Genomic DNA, 17,628 nt, shown 5'->3' with positions numbered 1-17,628 from the left:
ACGGCGGCTCCCACAAGGCCATGCGAGAGGGCGTGTGGCACCAGTCTGGTGCCAGCTATCATAGAGCGCGGCATTCGTGTCGCTACACTTCTCTGCGGTGGGTACAATGTCTTTCAAAACAACGGCGCTACGCCGCCTTAAATACAATCAATGGCGAACCGCTTGCGTCTTCCGAGAGCTAGCAGTGAACGGAACCCGCACTCTGCAACTTACAGTCGTCTCGGAAAGGGAGATTAAAAGTCCACACGGGGGACCTTTGTGCTTGTGCAGGATGACCTGGTGGTGCAGCAAGCCCAGCTGCGGGAGCAGGAGGCGGCTCTGAACAAGCGAGCACTGCAGCTCTCGGCCATAATGCAGCAGTTCAAGGGCATGTGACGCAACACTCCCTGCATGTAGTTGGCCTGGAGGTCCTGCAGCGCAACAGGCAGCCGGATCATCACTCCCGCGATGACGCCGGGCCCCCTACGGAATTATACAATTGATTAAAGAGCAAGCAGCGAGCGAAGCAACGAGGCGAGCGGCCTGCTCATCAATTTACTCACGCCATTAACCATCCTCGGGACCAATTGCTCAATTAACCCATCCTTAAGACCGTTTACCAAATTAAACCGTGATCCTGTTACCCAATCATCAATCAAACTGGTAACTGTTCAAGCAACCAGCAATGAGCAGTTTATAAATTAACCAGCCTCATAGATGATTGCTTAATCAAGCAACGACCTTCATAAGCAATCAGAATGACAGTAAGTTTGCTAAAGTGCTAATCAACCACCCCGTGACTTTATCTGCCTCCTAACTAGGCTTCCAAGTAACAATCTACACAAGAAACTTTGCAACCAATTAACTTACCCAATTTCCAGTTACCCAGCCTGAAAACCCATCGGTTATCCAACTTGCAATGACCTTATGCAATGTGTCATTTTTTGCACCGTGACAAATTCTGCAAACTGCACCAGTCTGTACCATTTGCTGAGTGGACACTTTGTGGGCCATGCCATCTGTTAACTGGTAGGAGGTGGGTGGGGGGTGAAATAAGTTGACAGAAGGCACAGATTATATAACGCCTGGCAATTTACCTGATAACCATGCACGGTGGTACTTAAAACACGTTAATATTAGTAATTTTTTATCTGTATGAATTCAAGGAAAAATGAATGTATTTTAGGAATGTCTAAAACACGTTGAGCGATGACATTAAATGATCCGAGTGTTCCTTTCCCAAAAAAAGACAAATACCTGGTCTAAAAGTTTGTGTTGTGTGACATAAAATAAATAACGTGTGTTGCTTTCATGAATGAGCAATTGTAAAATTATGAAAATATATTTAAGGTATTACCAAGAGCAGTCACAATGTCATGACGAAACATTCCGTAGCAATACCTTGGATGGCTTAAATAAAACTAAAGCCCATCACTTTCATCGAAAACGATGTGACCGGTACTTTTGAAATTCGTTTTTTTCCGGGCGCATTTAAATCCACGTCTCCCTCGCGAACAAAAGGCAACCTCTGGACGTGTGAACGACAGAAAACGCCGCTTGACGGGATGTTTCGGAAAGAGAAGCTGCTGCTGCGGGAGAGATCTCTCCCGCAGCCCATCTCCGGCACGCGCGCCGCACCACTCCGTGACATTTCCGAATGGATTCTTTGTTTCATGAATGTGCCGATCGTGAAATGTGAACACATTTGTTGGGGGAGGGGTGATATCAAAAGATAAAACACAACACACGTAAAGTCACGTAGAAGGGAAATAATAAAATAATAAAAATAAAACATAATAAAATAATTCTCACGACGTTTCGGCCACAACGCAAGCAGCCGTCCTCAAGCGAAGAACATTTCTGTCGGAAAGACAGCGTCAGACGCTGTTTATTATTTCCCTTCTACGTGACTTTACCGAAAGAACCAAGAAGATAACACACGTAATAAATAAAATTAAATCCTGGTGTCCCCATTTTCATCTATCGGTGTCATCCTCGTAACCGAGGGTTGATGTCCATGGTAGAAGCTTTCCATCTTTCACGATCTTCAACATCTCTCACCAAGAGACCTGTCCAACTGCTCACATTGTGTATGCTCTTGCCCGATATTCTCCCTTGCAGGATTGTTAATCGTCTCCAGCTGTGGCCCACTTAGGACATCCTGCAAATGCCACCTCATGACATCAGCTTACGCGATCGATTCGTCTGCAGCTCCAACATCTCAAAACGCAATTTAGTCTTTTCATCTCGTGACCCTGCGCAAGCGTTGATATGTCATCTGCACATCCCACGAGATTCCACACACTGAAGCTCTCAGCATCTTCATCCTCGCTTGCCGCGGGTAAAATAAACAAGACCAGGCGATGATCAAAGGAGGCACACGCAGCAACAGATTCAAACACTATAATTTTCCACACCAACAAAACACTAGCACTCCCCGTGACCTCAAAAGGTCATTCGCACATTGTTATCTGTTTACATTATAAAACATCATTTACTTATTTGTTCTGCACATTTCTTATATATATGTCTTTTTTTAAAGTAATTTAATAACTTATCCCTTTTCTTAATAACAATACATCTTCATATTTATTCCGTCTGTTCACTTTTAATTGTTTCAACCAGTTAAGGTACGACATGCTGGACAGAATAAGACACAAAACGCTTATGATGAACAGCTGCAGGGCACACGCCAAGGGGAACTGGGCAGCGGAAGGAAGGAAAGACATCGCACGTAAATACGGGGCATTTCCGTCAATTTTTTGCCACCGTTTAAAAATGCCGTAACTTCTCATCCATGAAAGCTACCGTTAACCCTTTCCCGTTCCGAGATGTCTGCAAGTCGCAGGGTGTGTGGGTGTCCCGTTCACCGCCGAATCTCTGAACGCGCAAGAAGCTCAGTTAATTTTATTTAGAGAGGCATAGCGTCGTCGTTTTTAAAATACATTGTACTCAACGCAGAGAACCGAAGTGACACGACCGCACTTCTATGATAGCTGGCGTCAAAACTGCTGCCACACGCCCTCGATAAAGTTATTTAAAGTTATTTCATTATATTTTTTCTTACGGTCCCGTACCGATCACGTACACATACGTACGTCATCGGAACGAATTAAGACATGGAAAGGGTTAAGCAGTACACTCGTCATTCTTTTCATTTCACACTGCATTTGATAGCCCCGAGCTTGATATCAATCTCCGTTGCAACATGCCAGACAGCAGATTGGCACTTGTACGTATGTATGGTTGTATGTAGAAATGGTGAACTTCTTTCGCACGGCACGTAGCCAACCGCGCTAATCGGAGGTGCGAGGGAAGGACAACAAACCAAAAAAAAGTCGTGGAGCGTTTTCATCGCGTGGAGATCTCCAATCAGTACAATCACTTGTTGCTTCTATACAACAGCGCTCTCCAAGGAGAACATCCCAGGTTGCTCTACAATGACAATAATTAAAACCATTGGCCAAATAAGCCCAGCTTATGGATCAGATATCGTAATCAAATATCATCCATAAGAGGTTTTTGGGTTAAATCGCGTAAATATAAATGCATCTTATTATGTTTAATTTTTATTTTATTATTTCCATTCTACGTGACTTTACCGAAAGAACCAAGAAGATGAATCCCTGCAGTCACGAAAGCTTTAAATCGAAATATAAATGCATCATTAAAACAGCTACCACCCGACAGCCAACTATAGTAAGGTTTGTCATGTAAATAGAACATGCCAATTCGTGAAGAGTACAGCACTAACCAGTGTGTTGGAGAGTAAACCCACAACATATACAATTTGTAACGAATTGTCATGTTTTTTTTACGTGAGAAACATCACTAACTGGCTGTGTTTGGTGGTGGCGGGTTTAACGACGCATTGATATTTACGCGATCCTACCCAAGAAACTATTACGGATAATATTAGTCGCGAAATCCTACGCGTTTCAGCAATCAATATGTTTCTAAATGTCGCATAGAAGATTCGAATGTTGCCAGCATTCCTGATACGACTTGGGACGGAGTTCCAGAGGCTGGGAGCATGGCAACTACCAGCCCTGGCCTCTCCTGATTTTAAATGATTTCGAGGAACCCAAAAAAAAGTTTAACACTCTCCTAATCTCAAGGTGCAATCGACTGGGAGCATACGCTTAGCGTTTTCCAAGTAATATTATTCAAGGGTTCTCATGCGCTAAGCAGAAAGCCAATTCGTGAACTGAACTGTCTGCAATAATGTCATTGTAAAGTGATTGGAGATTCGCATTTCAATAACCACTCCAAAACTTTCACCTTTTGCTCAAGTGTCAGTCTACTGTCAAACATGTTATGGCAAGAATGACGACTAAAACTCGAAAGTGTGCCCTCTCTTTAGCACACCAGTACTTTTGGTGCTCACACCACGTCATGAAGGAGCTATGCTTCAGACGATTAAAGGCCTACGGGGCATTTCCCCACCGCTTTTCCTTGCTCGAGGTTAAAGTTTCCAAGGTTATTTGTGTAACTACGCGGGGAACTTCATCAACCGGGACATCGTCTCACCTGCGAGCATGACCCGGCTCGCTAAAATGACAAGAAGCAAATCAAGCACGGCAATGCAGCAAATAGAAATCAGAACAAAAACAACTGCGTCGCACGCTTAAATGCCCCCCCCCCCCCCCCCCCCCCGGTGCAAGTTGGTTCGGGCAGATTTTTTTGGAGGACGAACCGATGCTCGGGAAAGCCCAGGCGCTGCAGCGTCCCCCATCGGCGCCGGTCGCCCGAGAAAATTATTCACCTCGTCAAGGCGGCAGATAAATGGCAGCGACGAGCGGAGGAGGGGGGGGGAGAGCAGCGGCATTACATCAACAGGGCCCCACACTCCGTCCCCTCTGAACCACCTGCCATTGTCTGCGATCGAGCATACGGATGTCAAGATCGGTCTGCTCGGCCATATCCCAACGCACCGATGATCATCGCCGGATGTGCGAGTTGATGGGTCTCCGTTATGGGTCTTTGTGCAAGTCTGTGAGTCGCTGCGAGACTCTATGGAGGAGTGGTGGTAGCGGTTAGCGCGCTGCGCTACGAGCCCGGCGACCCGGGTCCGACTCCCGCTCACGGCTAACACCAGTGATGATTGCCTGAACCGGTCCTGAATCTCCCCAACGTCTACTTAGCCTCAAATGAGTACCTGGTGCGGTGTATAAATATCGCTACTGGGGACACAAAGGTGGTCAGACGTGCTGCTGGCCACCAACCTCCTCGTGTACCGTTCTGACCTTCACAGGTGCTCGCTAACAGCACTTCCCCCAACAGTCTGTTAAGTCTATACGGGGGATCTTTGTCTTCATCTTTGACTCTATGGGTTTCTGTGTGAACCTGTGTCCACTTTGAACGATCTCCAAAGTCGCGAGTGGGATTGCCTCATTCTGCCTGGCAGCCTCATTCTGCCTGGAAGCAGCTGCATTCATAACCCAGACACGGATTTATAGCCACCACTCAATCCCTATCCATACGAAAGGAGGATCAAAACCCTCCAGCTTAGATACAACATAATCACTTAAGTGCATTGTATGCACAGCTGTCGATTATTTGTGATTACTTTGCTTGCGAATTGCATTTGGCGCACAGCCCGCCCGTTTACATATTGGCGCGATAGTCACTCAACGTCTGTTTAATGTTTCGAACATAAATTGTGCAGCGATCAGTTTCAAAATCATCTGCCCGTGCAGACGTTGCGCTGCAGGCAAACTTATAATCAGCGATTGATGATCGTGCAACATTTTCCAGTTTCCCACGTGAGAATGTTTTGCTCGGATTTCTAAATGGCTTCACTACGATACTCTATTTTGTTCAGCGCTCGCAAGAGTGTGACCGGGGCCACCACGACGAGACTTAACCCGGTCTCTCAAGTTCTCGCCTGGTTAAACCAAATAAACTCGACAGGTTGGCAGTAGTAGTAGCTGTACATTCGGAGGCGATCTGGCCACGTTTTCTCACAATCGAGTCGTTGGCGGACAATTTTGAGTCAGTTCGTGCTGTGACGCCAGCAGAAACGCCGCAGCATCTTTAAAATCCACCGCCAAGTGTACAGCGCATATATTCCATAGTTGATACACCCGCAGTGTTAACCAGGGTGGCCACGGGGGTTCGAACCTCAAATCTCTGCACCGAGAGGGAAATGCACCAACGCACAGGCCTTCACCTTCATCGTCGTCGCATGGCTGCTGCCGCTGCTGCTGTTGATAGAGAGATGGAGAGCAAACAACCGTCACTTTACATTGAGACGGTCGATGGACTTGAGCCCGCTAATCGCCTGCGTCGTCAGGAGCTAGCGGAGGACTTAACGACGAGCGGCCGCCGTAGCTTTTACGTTTTCGAACTCGCGAACCGAAATGCCCTGTGCGCGACGAAAACAAAAAGCCCTGCGGAAATGAGCGCTTTGCTCGCAAGAAGCCGATCGGCAATGCCTGGAGGTACGGCGACGGGCAAAGGGGGCGCACGTGGCTAAGTGGTTGAACCCCTCCACTTGCAATCAGACATGGGAAATTCAAATCCAGGTCAGGGGTCAACTCCACCTATCGTCATCATCATCACCATGATTACCTCCGATTGGCATGGCTGGCTACGTAGGATGCGAAAGAAGTTCTACGTAAATACACATACCATCGTCAGCTCTCCTCTGGGGTTGATAAAAATTCGTACCATATGAGTAATAATAAACCACCCTTTGCCTCTTGACACATCTGCTCTGAAGTCCCTCGCCATCTTCAAACTTAGTTCCTCTTCACAATTGCTCTAATAATGAATCAGTCGCAGCCCGATGAAACCACTGCTGGATAACGGGCCTCCCGATGTCACGTCGGTCATGGGGGTTTGTTTGACCATACTTCACCATTCTAGTCAGGGACTTCAGTCCGATCGAGTACCAAGCAGCGTTCATGTTAGCCGAAGGGTCAGAAGTCAGTCGTGGATTGGGGCGCCGTGGTGGCCAGATGTCAACTAGCTCGCTTGGTATACAGGAGGTCGTGGATTCGATCCCGACCCTAACGTCTGTACAGTTGGCGTTTGTATGTTCTCCACGTGATGGCGTAGATTTTTCTCCCGACCCTCCGGTTTTCTCTCCACATTTAGAAACGTGGGCGTTTACAGCATTTGGCTGCTATAAATTTCCACGTGATAAGCCACTTCTCGTTGGGCGATCATTTGTGGCCAGGTCGCCTCTGAAAAAGAGCTACAGAGCTCAGTGGGGGCCTTAGCTGGTAAAATAAAAATAGGTAAAGTTTTTATTATTGATCACGGTTAAGCCTCCTGCGCTGTACAGCTCTCGTTCGAGGGCGACTTCCAGGGGAGAACAGCGTTTCCCGAGCCAGTGGCAGTGATTCCACATTCTTATGGCAGGACCCTAGTCGTCCTTTGATGAACATAATTACAACCACCAACGTCCTACTTGATGCCGTTCATATTAGAACCCTAAGATGGTTGGTGATGATAATGATGATCCAACCCTGGCTAGGAGTTGAACTCACCAACTCACGATTGGGAATGCTGCCGCGCTTCATCAACAATGCTACCATATAAACCAGACTTTGCCAATAAGCGAAATTAATTATCGATGGTAAATGTGCAGCCCTGCAATTGCTTGCTCACAGCACTGCTGTCAGGACGGTCTCTACGGGAGAGCTCGTAGAACCTCCCTCTCTCTCTATGAATGTGTGGCCTGTTCTTTCACGGTGGCCTCGGAAGAGATGGAGTGCCCACACGTTACCCCACAACACATGAGCTGGCGATCGTCTAACTACCGGTGTACGCATGTGTGTGCAGCTGGGTGGACATTGTGTTCAACTGCCGCTCCAGGAGGCTGAATCGTCGACCTCTGGATTGCAAGTCCCGTGCGCTCACCATCACAGCGTGGTAGCAGCCCAAAAAAAAAATTTTCGAACACTATGTAACAATCATCATTAATTAATTTAAACACGATCATTCAGAAGATTGTCATCTCTTGAAAGCCTTTGCGACGGCGGACGGCGCCTGTGAGCCGAGTCGGAAATTCGACTCCGTGGGCCAAACCGCCTGCAGCGTAATACTCGGCGTGCGTGCGGATGACATCGTCGACATTTATTTGAGAGGTGGTACGTCATGGAGTGGGGGATCCAAGCACCTGGTCGCGTACGAACGCTGGCGATCAACGCGACGACAAAGGCCTCCTCCTTTCTCTCGCCGACGTTACTCCGCTTTAAAACTCACTTCATCACAACGTCCACAGCAAAGCTCGCCACAATACTTCAAACTCGGTCCGCTATTTAAATAAAATAAAAAAAGCAAATGCATTTTTTTTTGGTGTTCGTTTTGTACTTTTTTTTCCTTTTCCCCATTCGGCGCCGGCCGTTGCCGCCTAGCTGACGGACGTTTGTTCTGCTTCAGATAAATAACGCGTCGGTCACAGCTTCAACACAACGCGATCAACCGGTCGAGGAGACGAGAGGGCAACTTAAGCATACGACGCTGCGCGCACGACTGCTCCGTGCGTGCGCGAGCAACACGCTGTCATTTGTGCGCGCGTGTCAGTGCGTCTGTACGGCACGCAGCGGGGAGCGTTCGAGTGATGCAGTGGTTAGCGCGCCGCGCTACAAAAAAACCAACAACCCGAGCTCGACTGTTCGACTAACGTCAGTGGAAAATATCTGAACCGGTTCTTGGCCTCGGACGAGGTTGATACTCAGCTTGATGCGAGTAGCTGGCGCGGTGCGTGAAACACCATCTCACTGGGCAGCCGGGCACTGATTACATGACCACCCCTCCCACATCCGACACCCACCCCCCCCCCCCCCTTGTGCCGTGCCGCCCTTCGTTCACGTGCTAGTTAACAGCACTTGCTCTAACAGTCGGTGCGGCTACACACGGTGGGGCTTTTGTTCTCTCTACCGTATCAATAGGAAGTGTGTGGTGTGGCAGTCGCTTAAGCAGCACCGTGCTACAAACCCCACAACTTCAACAACTTGGAACGGGGGGAGGGGCAGTGTCAAACTGCTGCTGACGACGCGCACGCAATCACAGCGGTGCCGCTTATCAAACGTGCGAGTCGTGCAACTGCAGGGAGAGGCCCATTCGCTGGAGAGGGTTACGAAGACTGGGATGGGGAGGGGGGGGGAAGTTGTGAACAGGAGTGCGGTAGGGGGGCCCCTCCACGCTACACCACTGCATCATCATCATCAGAAGCAGCAGGAGCAGCACTTGTATCTAAGCATGGCCTATCGAGCTTGACTCGCCCTTCAAATGAGCACCCGTTGAGGTGGTGCTGGGGGCGACATCGACAACGAGGAGACGCCCCCCCCTCCGGTCCCCATTCCCTGCGCCGTGCCGGCCTTAACGTGTTCTCACGAATAGCAGCACCCTTCCCAACAGCCTGCAAGGCTTCGTGGGGGGGCACGGGGAGATGTCACAGACTTGGTGTCCGTGTACGTATAGTCCCTCGTACGCGTGTGTTTTTGATCCCTGGCACGTTTGCATATGCTCGGGCAATTATATGCTGAATATGTAGTATACGCTTTATTGTAAATGCGTACGCGTGTGTGTGCGCGCGCGTGCGTTGGCGTAAGCGAGCACGCGCGTGTGCGTGCGTGTGCGTGCGCGTGTGTTGGCGCAAGCAAGCACACTTCTTGCGCGCTCTGCACCAGCGCGCAGGGTAACGCCGAGCGTCGTGGCCGGCAGACCAAAATTACGGAGTAACGAGCACACGGGACAAACTTGGTGGTGGCGGTGGTGCCCAAAGGTCAGAGTTCACAGGTTGGGTGAGAGGAGCACGGGTTGATGGGAAGAGAGGTTGAGTTTCTGTGGCAACGAACGAGTCCTTAGCCGTCAGCCATGTACTTGCCTGGGTCACACACAGACACAAGACAAAGATATTGGTGATGCTAATGATAATAATGATGGTGGTGATGATGAAAATAACAATGGTGGTGATGATGATGATAATAATGATGGTGGTGATGATGATAGTCATGGTGGTGATGATGATAATAATGATGGTGGTGGTGATGATAGTGATGGTGGTGGTGATGGTGGTGATGATAGTGATTGTGGTGATGATAGTGATGGTGGTGATGATGATAATAATGATGATGATGGTGGTGGTGATGATGATAGTGATGGTGGTGATGACGATAATAATGATGGTGGTGGTGATGATAGTGATGATGGTGATGGCATTCGCAATCACCATATCTCTCCACGATTTTCGTCCACTTATGCTCATCGTTAACTTCGGACAAAAAAAAAACGCATTTCATCGACGAATTTTCTCATCGCCGATGTCGCTAACGGAACGAACTGTAGGGGAGGGTGGGGGATGTGGGGGCGGGGGATTGGGGGTGGAGGCGGGGCGGGGGGTGTGTGGGGGTTGGGGACGCACCGGTGGCGAAGCGCTTCTTGACGAGCGAGAGGCGGTAGCCGCCCCCGACAAGCTCAAACTCGACGCCCGACAGCGACGACCCCTCGCTCACAAACTGAGCGGCGAGCGTCGCGGGCACCGTGGGGCCGTCCGCCACCGAGAAGTGCGCCTGGAGCACGCCCGAGCCTGAGCACGCACAAGGACAAGGTGCCCCCCCACCCCACCCCACCCCCCCCACGTAGCCTTGAACAGACAGTCGGGGCAAGCACTGCTAAGCGAGCAGCACCTGTGAAGGCTGACACGCCGCACCGGCAGAGGTCGCAAACAGGTTTTGATTCCTTACCCGTACCCGTACCCGGCCGCACCAGGGTCGCAAACGGGTACCCGATTGCGACCTCTGGGATGAAGCCATGTTGCAGGCGTGGGTGGGTTGATTCTAGGAACTTGAATTGTGAGAAGAGACAAGACGTTGAGAAATGAGTGACAAACGGTGACTCGCCAGTGACTCACGGCCTACCCGTACCTGTACCCGGCCGCACCAGGGTCGCAAACGGGTAGCCGTACCCGTACCCGGACGGGTACGGATAGCCAGGTATCGGGTAGGGTACGGGTATCGGGTACCCGGTTGCGACCTCTGCGCACCGTGTACTCGTTTGAGGCTCAGGACCGGTTCAGATAATCGTCACCGGTGTTGGCCGTGAGCGGGAATTGAACTCGGGTCGCCGGGTTCGTAGCCCAGCGCTCTCACCGCGACACTACCCGCTCGCACACACGTTCATGCACACGTTCATACGCGTACACGCACGCGCGCGCGTCATGTGACGCGATACTGGATGCACAACTGGAACAAATGAGGGTGATTTTTGTTAAAATATATTAATGATAAACGTGACACGACCCTCACCTCCGCCTTCTGATTTTTCGGAGATTTCTGGAATCTTCCAAAGCACCCAGTTCTGCTCAGCATTCCTGCCGACAAAGATCAGAAATTGATGGTAAAAAAAAACGAAGCAAACGGATCGGATGCGACAGTTTCACAGCGACGCACCTCCGATTAGCACGGCTGGCTACGTACAGTGGGAATGAAGATCGACACACATGCGTAGAAATTTCGATTTAAAGCTTTCGTGACTGCAGGGATTCATATTCTTGGTTCTTTCGGTAAGTCACGTAGAAGGGAGGTAATAAAATCATATAAATATAAAACAATACAAATTCTCACGATGTTTCGACTTCAACACAAGCAATCATCATCAGGTGTGAAATCCACGGCAAAAAAATTTGAAAAAAGCGGCAGTTTTCCCTAAAACCGCCACTTTTTTTCCCCTAAAACCGCCACTTTTTTCAAATTTTCTTGCTGTGGATTTCACACCTGATGATGATTGCTGCTGGTGTTGCAGTCGAAACGTCGTGAGAATTGTTATTGTTTATATTTATATTATTTTATTATTTCCCTTCTACGTGACTTTACCGAAAGAACCACGAATACACATGCGTATACTTCCACAGGAACCTCTTTCTCTGCGCTGGAGGTGGAAGTCTCGTGCTCCATCCCTGTGGGATCTGTAAAACCGTGCCCTCCGAGTGTCCAGACGGACGGGCGCTCGTCGCCACGGCTGCTCATCATCAGCATCACCGTTGACCTCCCGTCCAGCGGCACCCGTGCCAAAGGAGACGAGGAGTTCTTTCGCAATTACTTTCGTGCGATCCGATTGGTGGACCGGCGATTGATGAGTAATCCATCTAGTAAATATATTCAGATAGCCTGGCTCTACTTAACAATTGACCTGCTACAACCCCCTTAATCCATCTCTTCTCAACAAAAACCCAACTTTGTGGACATTGATCTATTGAGGGCTGTCACATTACTCAGGAACACCCCCCCTCTCATAGCTGAGCCACGCGACCACGGGGAGAGAAACACGCAAACTCAAAATATACAGGCGTCTCAGGGTCAGGATTGAACCCAAGACCTCCTGCATACCAGGCGAGGTAGTTAACATCTCGCCACCGTGGCGCGATTTGGTGGGTGGAGGAGGGGGGGGGGGAGGTGCCGTGCTGGCACGGCTCGCATGCGCCGGTGGAAAAAGATGGGAACCAGGCCGGTCCTCCACGCGGCGTTTGGGGCGGTCCGAGTCTCACCAGGTGGCGGGGGGAGTGGCCTGCATGTCTGTGGCCCCGCCCCCGACGGGGGTCACGACCTGCAGGTTGGTGATGGGGGAGGGCGAGGCCATGGCGGAGCCGTTGTAGCGGAACGCCACTCGCAGGCTCGTGCGCGCATCCTCGCAGCGCCAGCTCGGCTCCAGCAGCAGCGGAGCCGCGTCCGCTCCTCCTGCGGACACCTGGGGGGAGCAGGAGGAGGAGGGGATGAGGATGAGGAGAAGGGGAAAAGGATGGGGAAAAGAGGAGGGTGGAGAGAGGGGGAAGAGGATAGAGAGAAGGGGAGGCATGTGGAAGAGGATGAAAGGCACAGGGAAGAGCAGGAGATGCAGGGGGAGGAGATGCAGCAGTCACGAGGAGCGGCGCGTGTTGAGTACACAGGGGGGGGGGTAGGCATAGCGGTAACAAAACCACCCATCCGCAATGGCCATCCTCCAATCCGCCCGCCCCACGACTCAACTCCTGCGCCACCACCCCCTGCGCACACCTGGTACTTGAGGATGTCCACGTTGTAGTAGGTGGCGGAGGGACTCTGCTCCGACAGCTTCTTGAGGTAGGAGCACAGCGCCGGCATGTTCAGCCAGAAGTCTCGCGTCTCCGAGTCGCTCTGCGAGAGGTCGCTGCACGAGCGAAAGCACGCACGTACGCACGCACGCGGAGAAAGACCCGACAAATTTATCCTTGGGGAGAATCAATCTTGGCGAGTGCCTACTAAACCAGCACGGAACACTGGCGGATGCACCCGCCGCCTCTGTTCCCCGCTGCGCAAACTCGCTGCGTTTGAGCCACCCGGCTGCTCCGCTCCTCCGGTGTTGTTCCCTCCACGTTTATAAAACGTGCGTTTAAGAGAATCCATACTCTTTGGTTCTTTCGGTAAAGTCACGTACGCACGAGTACACACGCGTACACACACACACGCGTACGCACGAGTACACACACACGTACACACGCGTACACACGAGTACACACGAGTACACACGTGTACACACGAGTACACACACGCGTACACACGAGTACACACGCGTACACACACGTGTACACACGCGTACACACACGTGTACACACACGTACACACACACACGTGTATACACGTGTACACACACACACACGTGTACACACGTGTACACACACACACGTGTACACACGTGTACACACACACACGTGTACACATGTGTACACACACACACACACGTGTACACACGTGTACACACACACACGTGTACACACGTGTACACACACACACGTGTACACACGTGTACACACACACACGTGTACACACGCGTACACACACACGTGTACACACACGAATACACACACGTGTACACCCACACACGTGTACACACGCGTACACACACACGTGTACACACACACACGAGTACACACGAGTACACACACACACACGTACACACGAGTACACACACATGCGTGTACACACACGCGTACACACACACACGCGTACACACACACACACGTACACACACACACGTGTACACACACACGAGTACACACACACGAGTACACACACACGTACACACGAGTACACACACGAGTACACACACGAGTACACACACGAGTACACACGTGTACACACACGTGTACACACACACACACGTACACACACGCGTACGCACACACACACGCGTAGACACACACGAGATGCCATCGCGACCTTCACAACCCCAAGCCCCGGGTGGAGCTCCATTCCCTGCCCTCTTAGCGGATGCTCATTTTAGGCCGAGGCGACCTAGAGGGAGGGGGGTGGGGGTTGGCGGTGGGTATGGGGGGGGTGGGGGGGTACGGGAGTTGGTGGGGGGGGGTGGAGGGGCTACAGGGGGGGTACAGGGGGGGTACAGGGGGAGGGGGACAGGGGGGGTACAGGGGGGGGTGTACGGGGGGGGCCTCGCCTGTAGAGGAGCTGCGGGTTGGGCAGCAGCTGCTCGAGGCGTGCCGAGTTGCGCAGGCGGAAGCTGAGCACGGCTGGGGAGGGGTTCCCCGAGAACACCTTGGTGATGCCCGAGGGGAACGAGATGGTGAGCTCCCCCGTGATCTTCACCATGCACCTGGCGTGGCACGCGGAAGGGGCGGGGGGGGGAGGAGAGTTACGATGATGGCGGTGATGGCGAGGATGATGGTAATGGTGAAGGTAATAACAACTGCTGCTGCTGCAGTGGTGAGAAAAGCGATCGTGACGGTGTGAAGGCAGAAGCGATGATGGTGGCGGTGGGATTGACAATCGTCGACGGAAGGATGGCAATGACGGCGGTGGGACGATTGCAGAAGTTATGACGATGGCGGCGATCGCGATGATGGCGACGATGGCGGCGGTGGCGACGACGATGGTGACGACGATGACGATGACGGTGACGACGATGTTGACGACGTTGACGATGGTGACGATGTTGATGTTGACGATGTTGACGATGTTGACGATGTTGACGAAGGTGACGATGTTGACGAAGGTGACGATGATGTTGACGACGTTGACGATGTTGACAACATTGACGATGGTGACGACAATGACGATGTTGACGACGATGGTGACGACAATGGCGACAATGTTGACGACGGTATTGACGAAGGCGACGATGTTGACGACGATGTTGACGACGATGTTGACGACGTTGACGCTACGCACTGCTCGGCGGCGCGGAAGTAGGCGTTGACGGTCTCGGTGAAGGCAGCGGCCACGGGCAGCGTGTCGTGGGCGCCGAGCGTGAGCGGGCTGGGGCCCCGGGACGCTCCTGCTCTCCGCCGCCACCGTCACCGCCACAACCAACAACCACCATCAACAACCGCCATCAACAACCGCCACCAGCAACCGCCACCAACACCACCACAATCAACAACCGCCACCAACAACAGCCACCAACAACCGCCACCAGCAACAGCCACCAACAACAGCCACCAACAACCGCCATCAACAACCACCACCAGCAACCGCCACCAACACCACCACAACCAACAACAGCCACCAACAACAGCCACCAACAACCGCCACCAACAACCGCCACCAACAACCGCCACCAACAACCGCCACCAACAACCGCCACCAACAACCGCCACCAACAACAGCCACCAACAACCGCCACCAACAACCGCCATCAACAACAGCCACCAACAACCGCCACCAACAACCGCCACCAACAACCGCCATCAACAACAACCGCCACCAACAACAACCGCCACCAACAACCGCCACGCCACACGATGATTCAGAGATCACAACCGACTCGTTGACGCTCACGATGCAGGCACGGGCAGCAATCGATTGTTTTCAATCCCAGAAAATGGCACGTGATCACCTCCATCCTTAGTGAATGGTGGGGATGAACGAGCAAGGCGGTACGCATCGCGCAGGCAGCAGAGATGAGACCGGCAGTACCGACGAGACGGATCGCACAGCTGAGATGGTCAGCGCAGCCGGGGCAGAGCGATGAGCAGACAGTACGGATATGGTACCAGACAAGACAGTACGAACAACACAGACGATATCAGAGAGAACAAGACAGCACCAACGGGACCATACATGACAAACAAGGCCGTACGTTTAATACGCAGTTACAAACGACACAGACCATGCCAACGAGACAGAACAAGCGAGGCTACACACACACACCACGCGCGCGTGCTATTGACGTAGATGGGGTGGGTCACCTAAAGCCATGCAGAGGTCAAGCGTCGAGACTCACGCACCCATGCATCGGGGTCGCTCCTGCCTAATGCCCCCTTTACACCCCCCCCCCCCCCGTGCGTGCCCTCCCCGCCCTGACACTTACCCTCAAAGGTGAAATAAAACTTCCCCCTGTCAAACCAAACCATCTTGAGCTGATCAAAGTCTGGCAGTGGAGATCAGGGAAAGGAGGAGAAGGTGGGGGTTAGGGGAGAATGTAGGTTCAGAGGTCAACATGGGTACGGGGCGGGTGAGAAGGTGGGGGTTAGGGGAGCGTGTAGGTTCAGAGGTCAACATGGGTACGGGGCGGGTGAGAAGGTGGGGGTTAGGGGAACGTGTCGGTTCAGAGGTCAACATGGGTACAGGGTGGGTCAGAAGGTGGGGGTTAGGGGAGCGTGTAGGTTCAAAGGTCAGCGGGGGTACGGGGCGGGGGAGGTGGGGGTTAGGGGAGCGTGTAGGTTCAGAGGTCAGCGGGGGTGTGTGGCGGAGGGGCGTGGGAGCAGAAGGGGCAAGAGGGCAGCAGAGTTCAAGGGGTCACGGGATTAGAGTCAGCAGCCGAAGGTCACGGAGAGAGAAAGGCTGTTCCGGCTGGCAGCGTCACGTCCCGATGAGTACGATTCATTAATCCATCACGGTAGCCGAGCACAGGAGTGTTGTCGTTTTGCGGGTAATTCCACGGAGCCAAATTACGCTCCGTGTAATTTGGCTCCGTGACGACGATTTAAATTCGCGCGGCAACGCGGTTGCTCTGCTCCGGTGTGATTTCGATTTCCCCGCTGCGTTTCTGTTTTATTCCTCTTTTTTGCCGATTTTCGGACATGGGGTCGACTCGCGCAGAATCAAAGAGCGTGCGCCGCCCTCGCGAGCTCTCCCCTCGTCACGCAAAAAAAAACTAAACCCCCCCCTCCCACTCCCACCCCACCTCGGGTACATCTGGGAGCCGCTGCGACCCTTCGTTTCAATGAGAACCACAACGTCGGCGGGACCCGGATCGCCTCTTATGCATCCCCACGGAACGAAACTCAAGCGCGTAGGCAGCGATCTCTGGGCCTTCCCTTCCATAGCACACAGACTGTGATATTCTTTGGGCCTTCTCTCACGTGTCACACGCACTGTGGGACTATCTGGGCCTTCTCTCACGTGGCACCCGCACTGTGGGACTATCTGGGCCTTCACTCACGTGGCACCCGCACTGTGGGACTCTCTGGGCCTTCTCTCACGTGACACCCGCACTGTGGGTCTCTCTGGGCCTTCTCTCACGTGACACCCGCACTGTGGGTCTCTCTGGGCCTTCACTCACGTGGCACCCGCACTGTGGGACTATCTGGGCCTCCCTTCCCATAGCACTCGGACTGTGGGACTCTCCGCCGGAGGCTCTCAGTCTGGTTCAGATGGGAAGGACAACAAACTAAACACCCCCCCCGCCAAGCCCTACCAGACGACACGCTGCTGCTGCTGCTCT

General features: G+C 52.2%; 2 protein-coding genes across 2 annotated transcripts in view; one reads left to right on the top strand and one right to left on the bottom strand.

The window, feature by feature from the left end:
* The window catches only part of LOC133349634 (uncharacterized), a 38,861-nt gene extending 37,570 nt beyond the window's left edge, over window positions 1-1,291 (top strand). Inside the window, exon 18 of the mRNA XM_061563235.1 lies at window positions 271-1,291. Coding sequence (XP_061419219.1) covers window positions 271-375 — 105 coding nt within the window. The 3' untranslated portion in view covers window positions 376-1,291. The remainder of the gene's footprint in view (window positions 1-270) is intronic.
* A 1,077-nt stretch (window positions 1,292-2,368) lies between these two features.
* Window positions 2,369-17,628, bottom strand: part of LOC133350012 (F-BAR domain only protein 2-like) — an 87,632-nt gene continuing 72,372 nt past the window's right edge. The window contains exons 22-29 of the mRNA XM_061563965.1: window positions 16,273-16,332; window positions 15,132-15,237; window positions 14,401-14,556; window positions 12,984-13,116; window positions 12,479-12,678; window positions 11,241-11,305; window positions 10,358-10,522; window positions 2,369-9,820 (exon numbers count right to left, since the gene is read on the bottom strand). Of these exons, the coding sequence (XP_061419949.1) occupies window positions 9,798-9,820; window positions 10,358-10,522; window positions 11,241-11,305; window positions 12,479-12,678; window positions 12,984-13,116; window positions 14,401-14,556; window positions 15,132-15,237; window positions 16,273-16,332 (908 nt within the window). The 3' untranslated portion in view covers window positions 2,369-9,797. The remainder of the gene's footprint in view (window positions 9,821-10,357; window positions 10,523-11,240; window positions 11,306-12,478; window positions 12,679-12,983; window positions 13,117-14,400; window positions 14,557-15,131; window positions 15,238-16,272; window positions 16,333-17,628) is intronic.

The sequence above is a fragment of the Lethenteron reissneri genome, chromosome 4 (assembly GCF_015708825.2).
Source record: "Lethenteron reissneri isolate LAM-NWPU_2019-01 chromosome 4, ASM1570882v1, whole genome shotgun sequence".
Taxonomy (NCBI): domain Eukaryota; kingdom Metazoa; phylum Chordata; class Hyperoartia; order Petromyzontiformes; family Petromyzontidae; genus Lethenteron; species Lethenteron reissneri.
The sequence above is the reverse complement of the archived record's forward strand: the minus strand, read 5'-3'. Positions and strand labels throughout refer to the sequence as shown.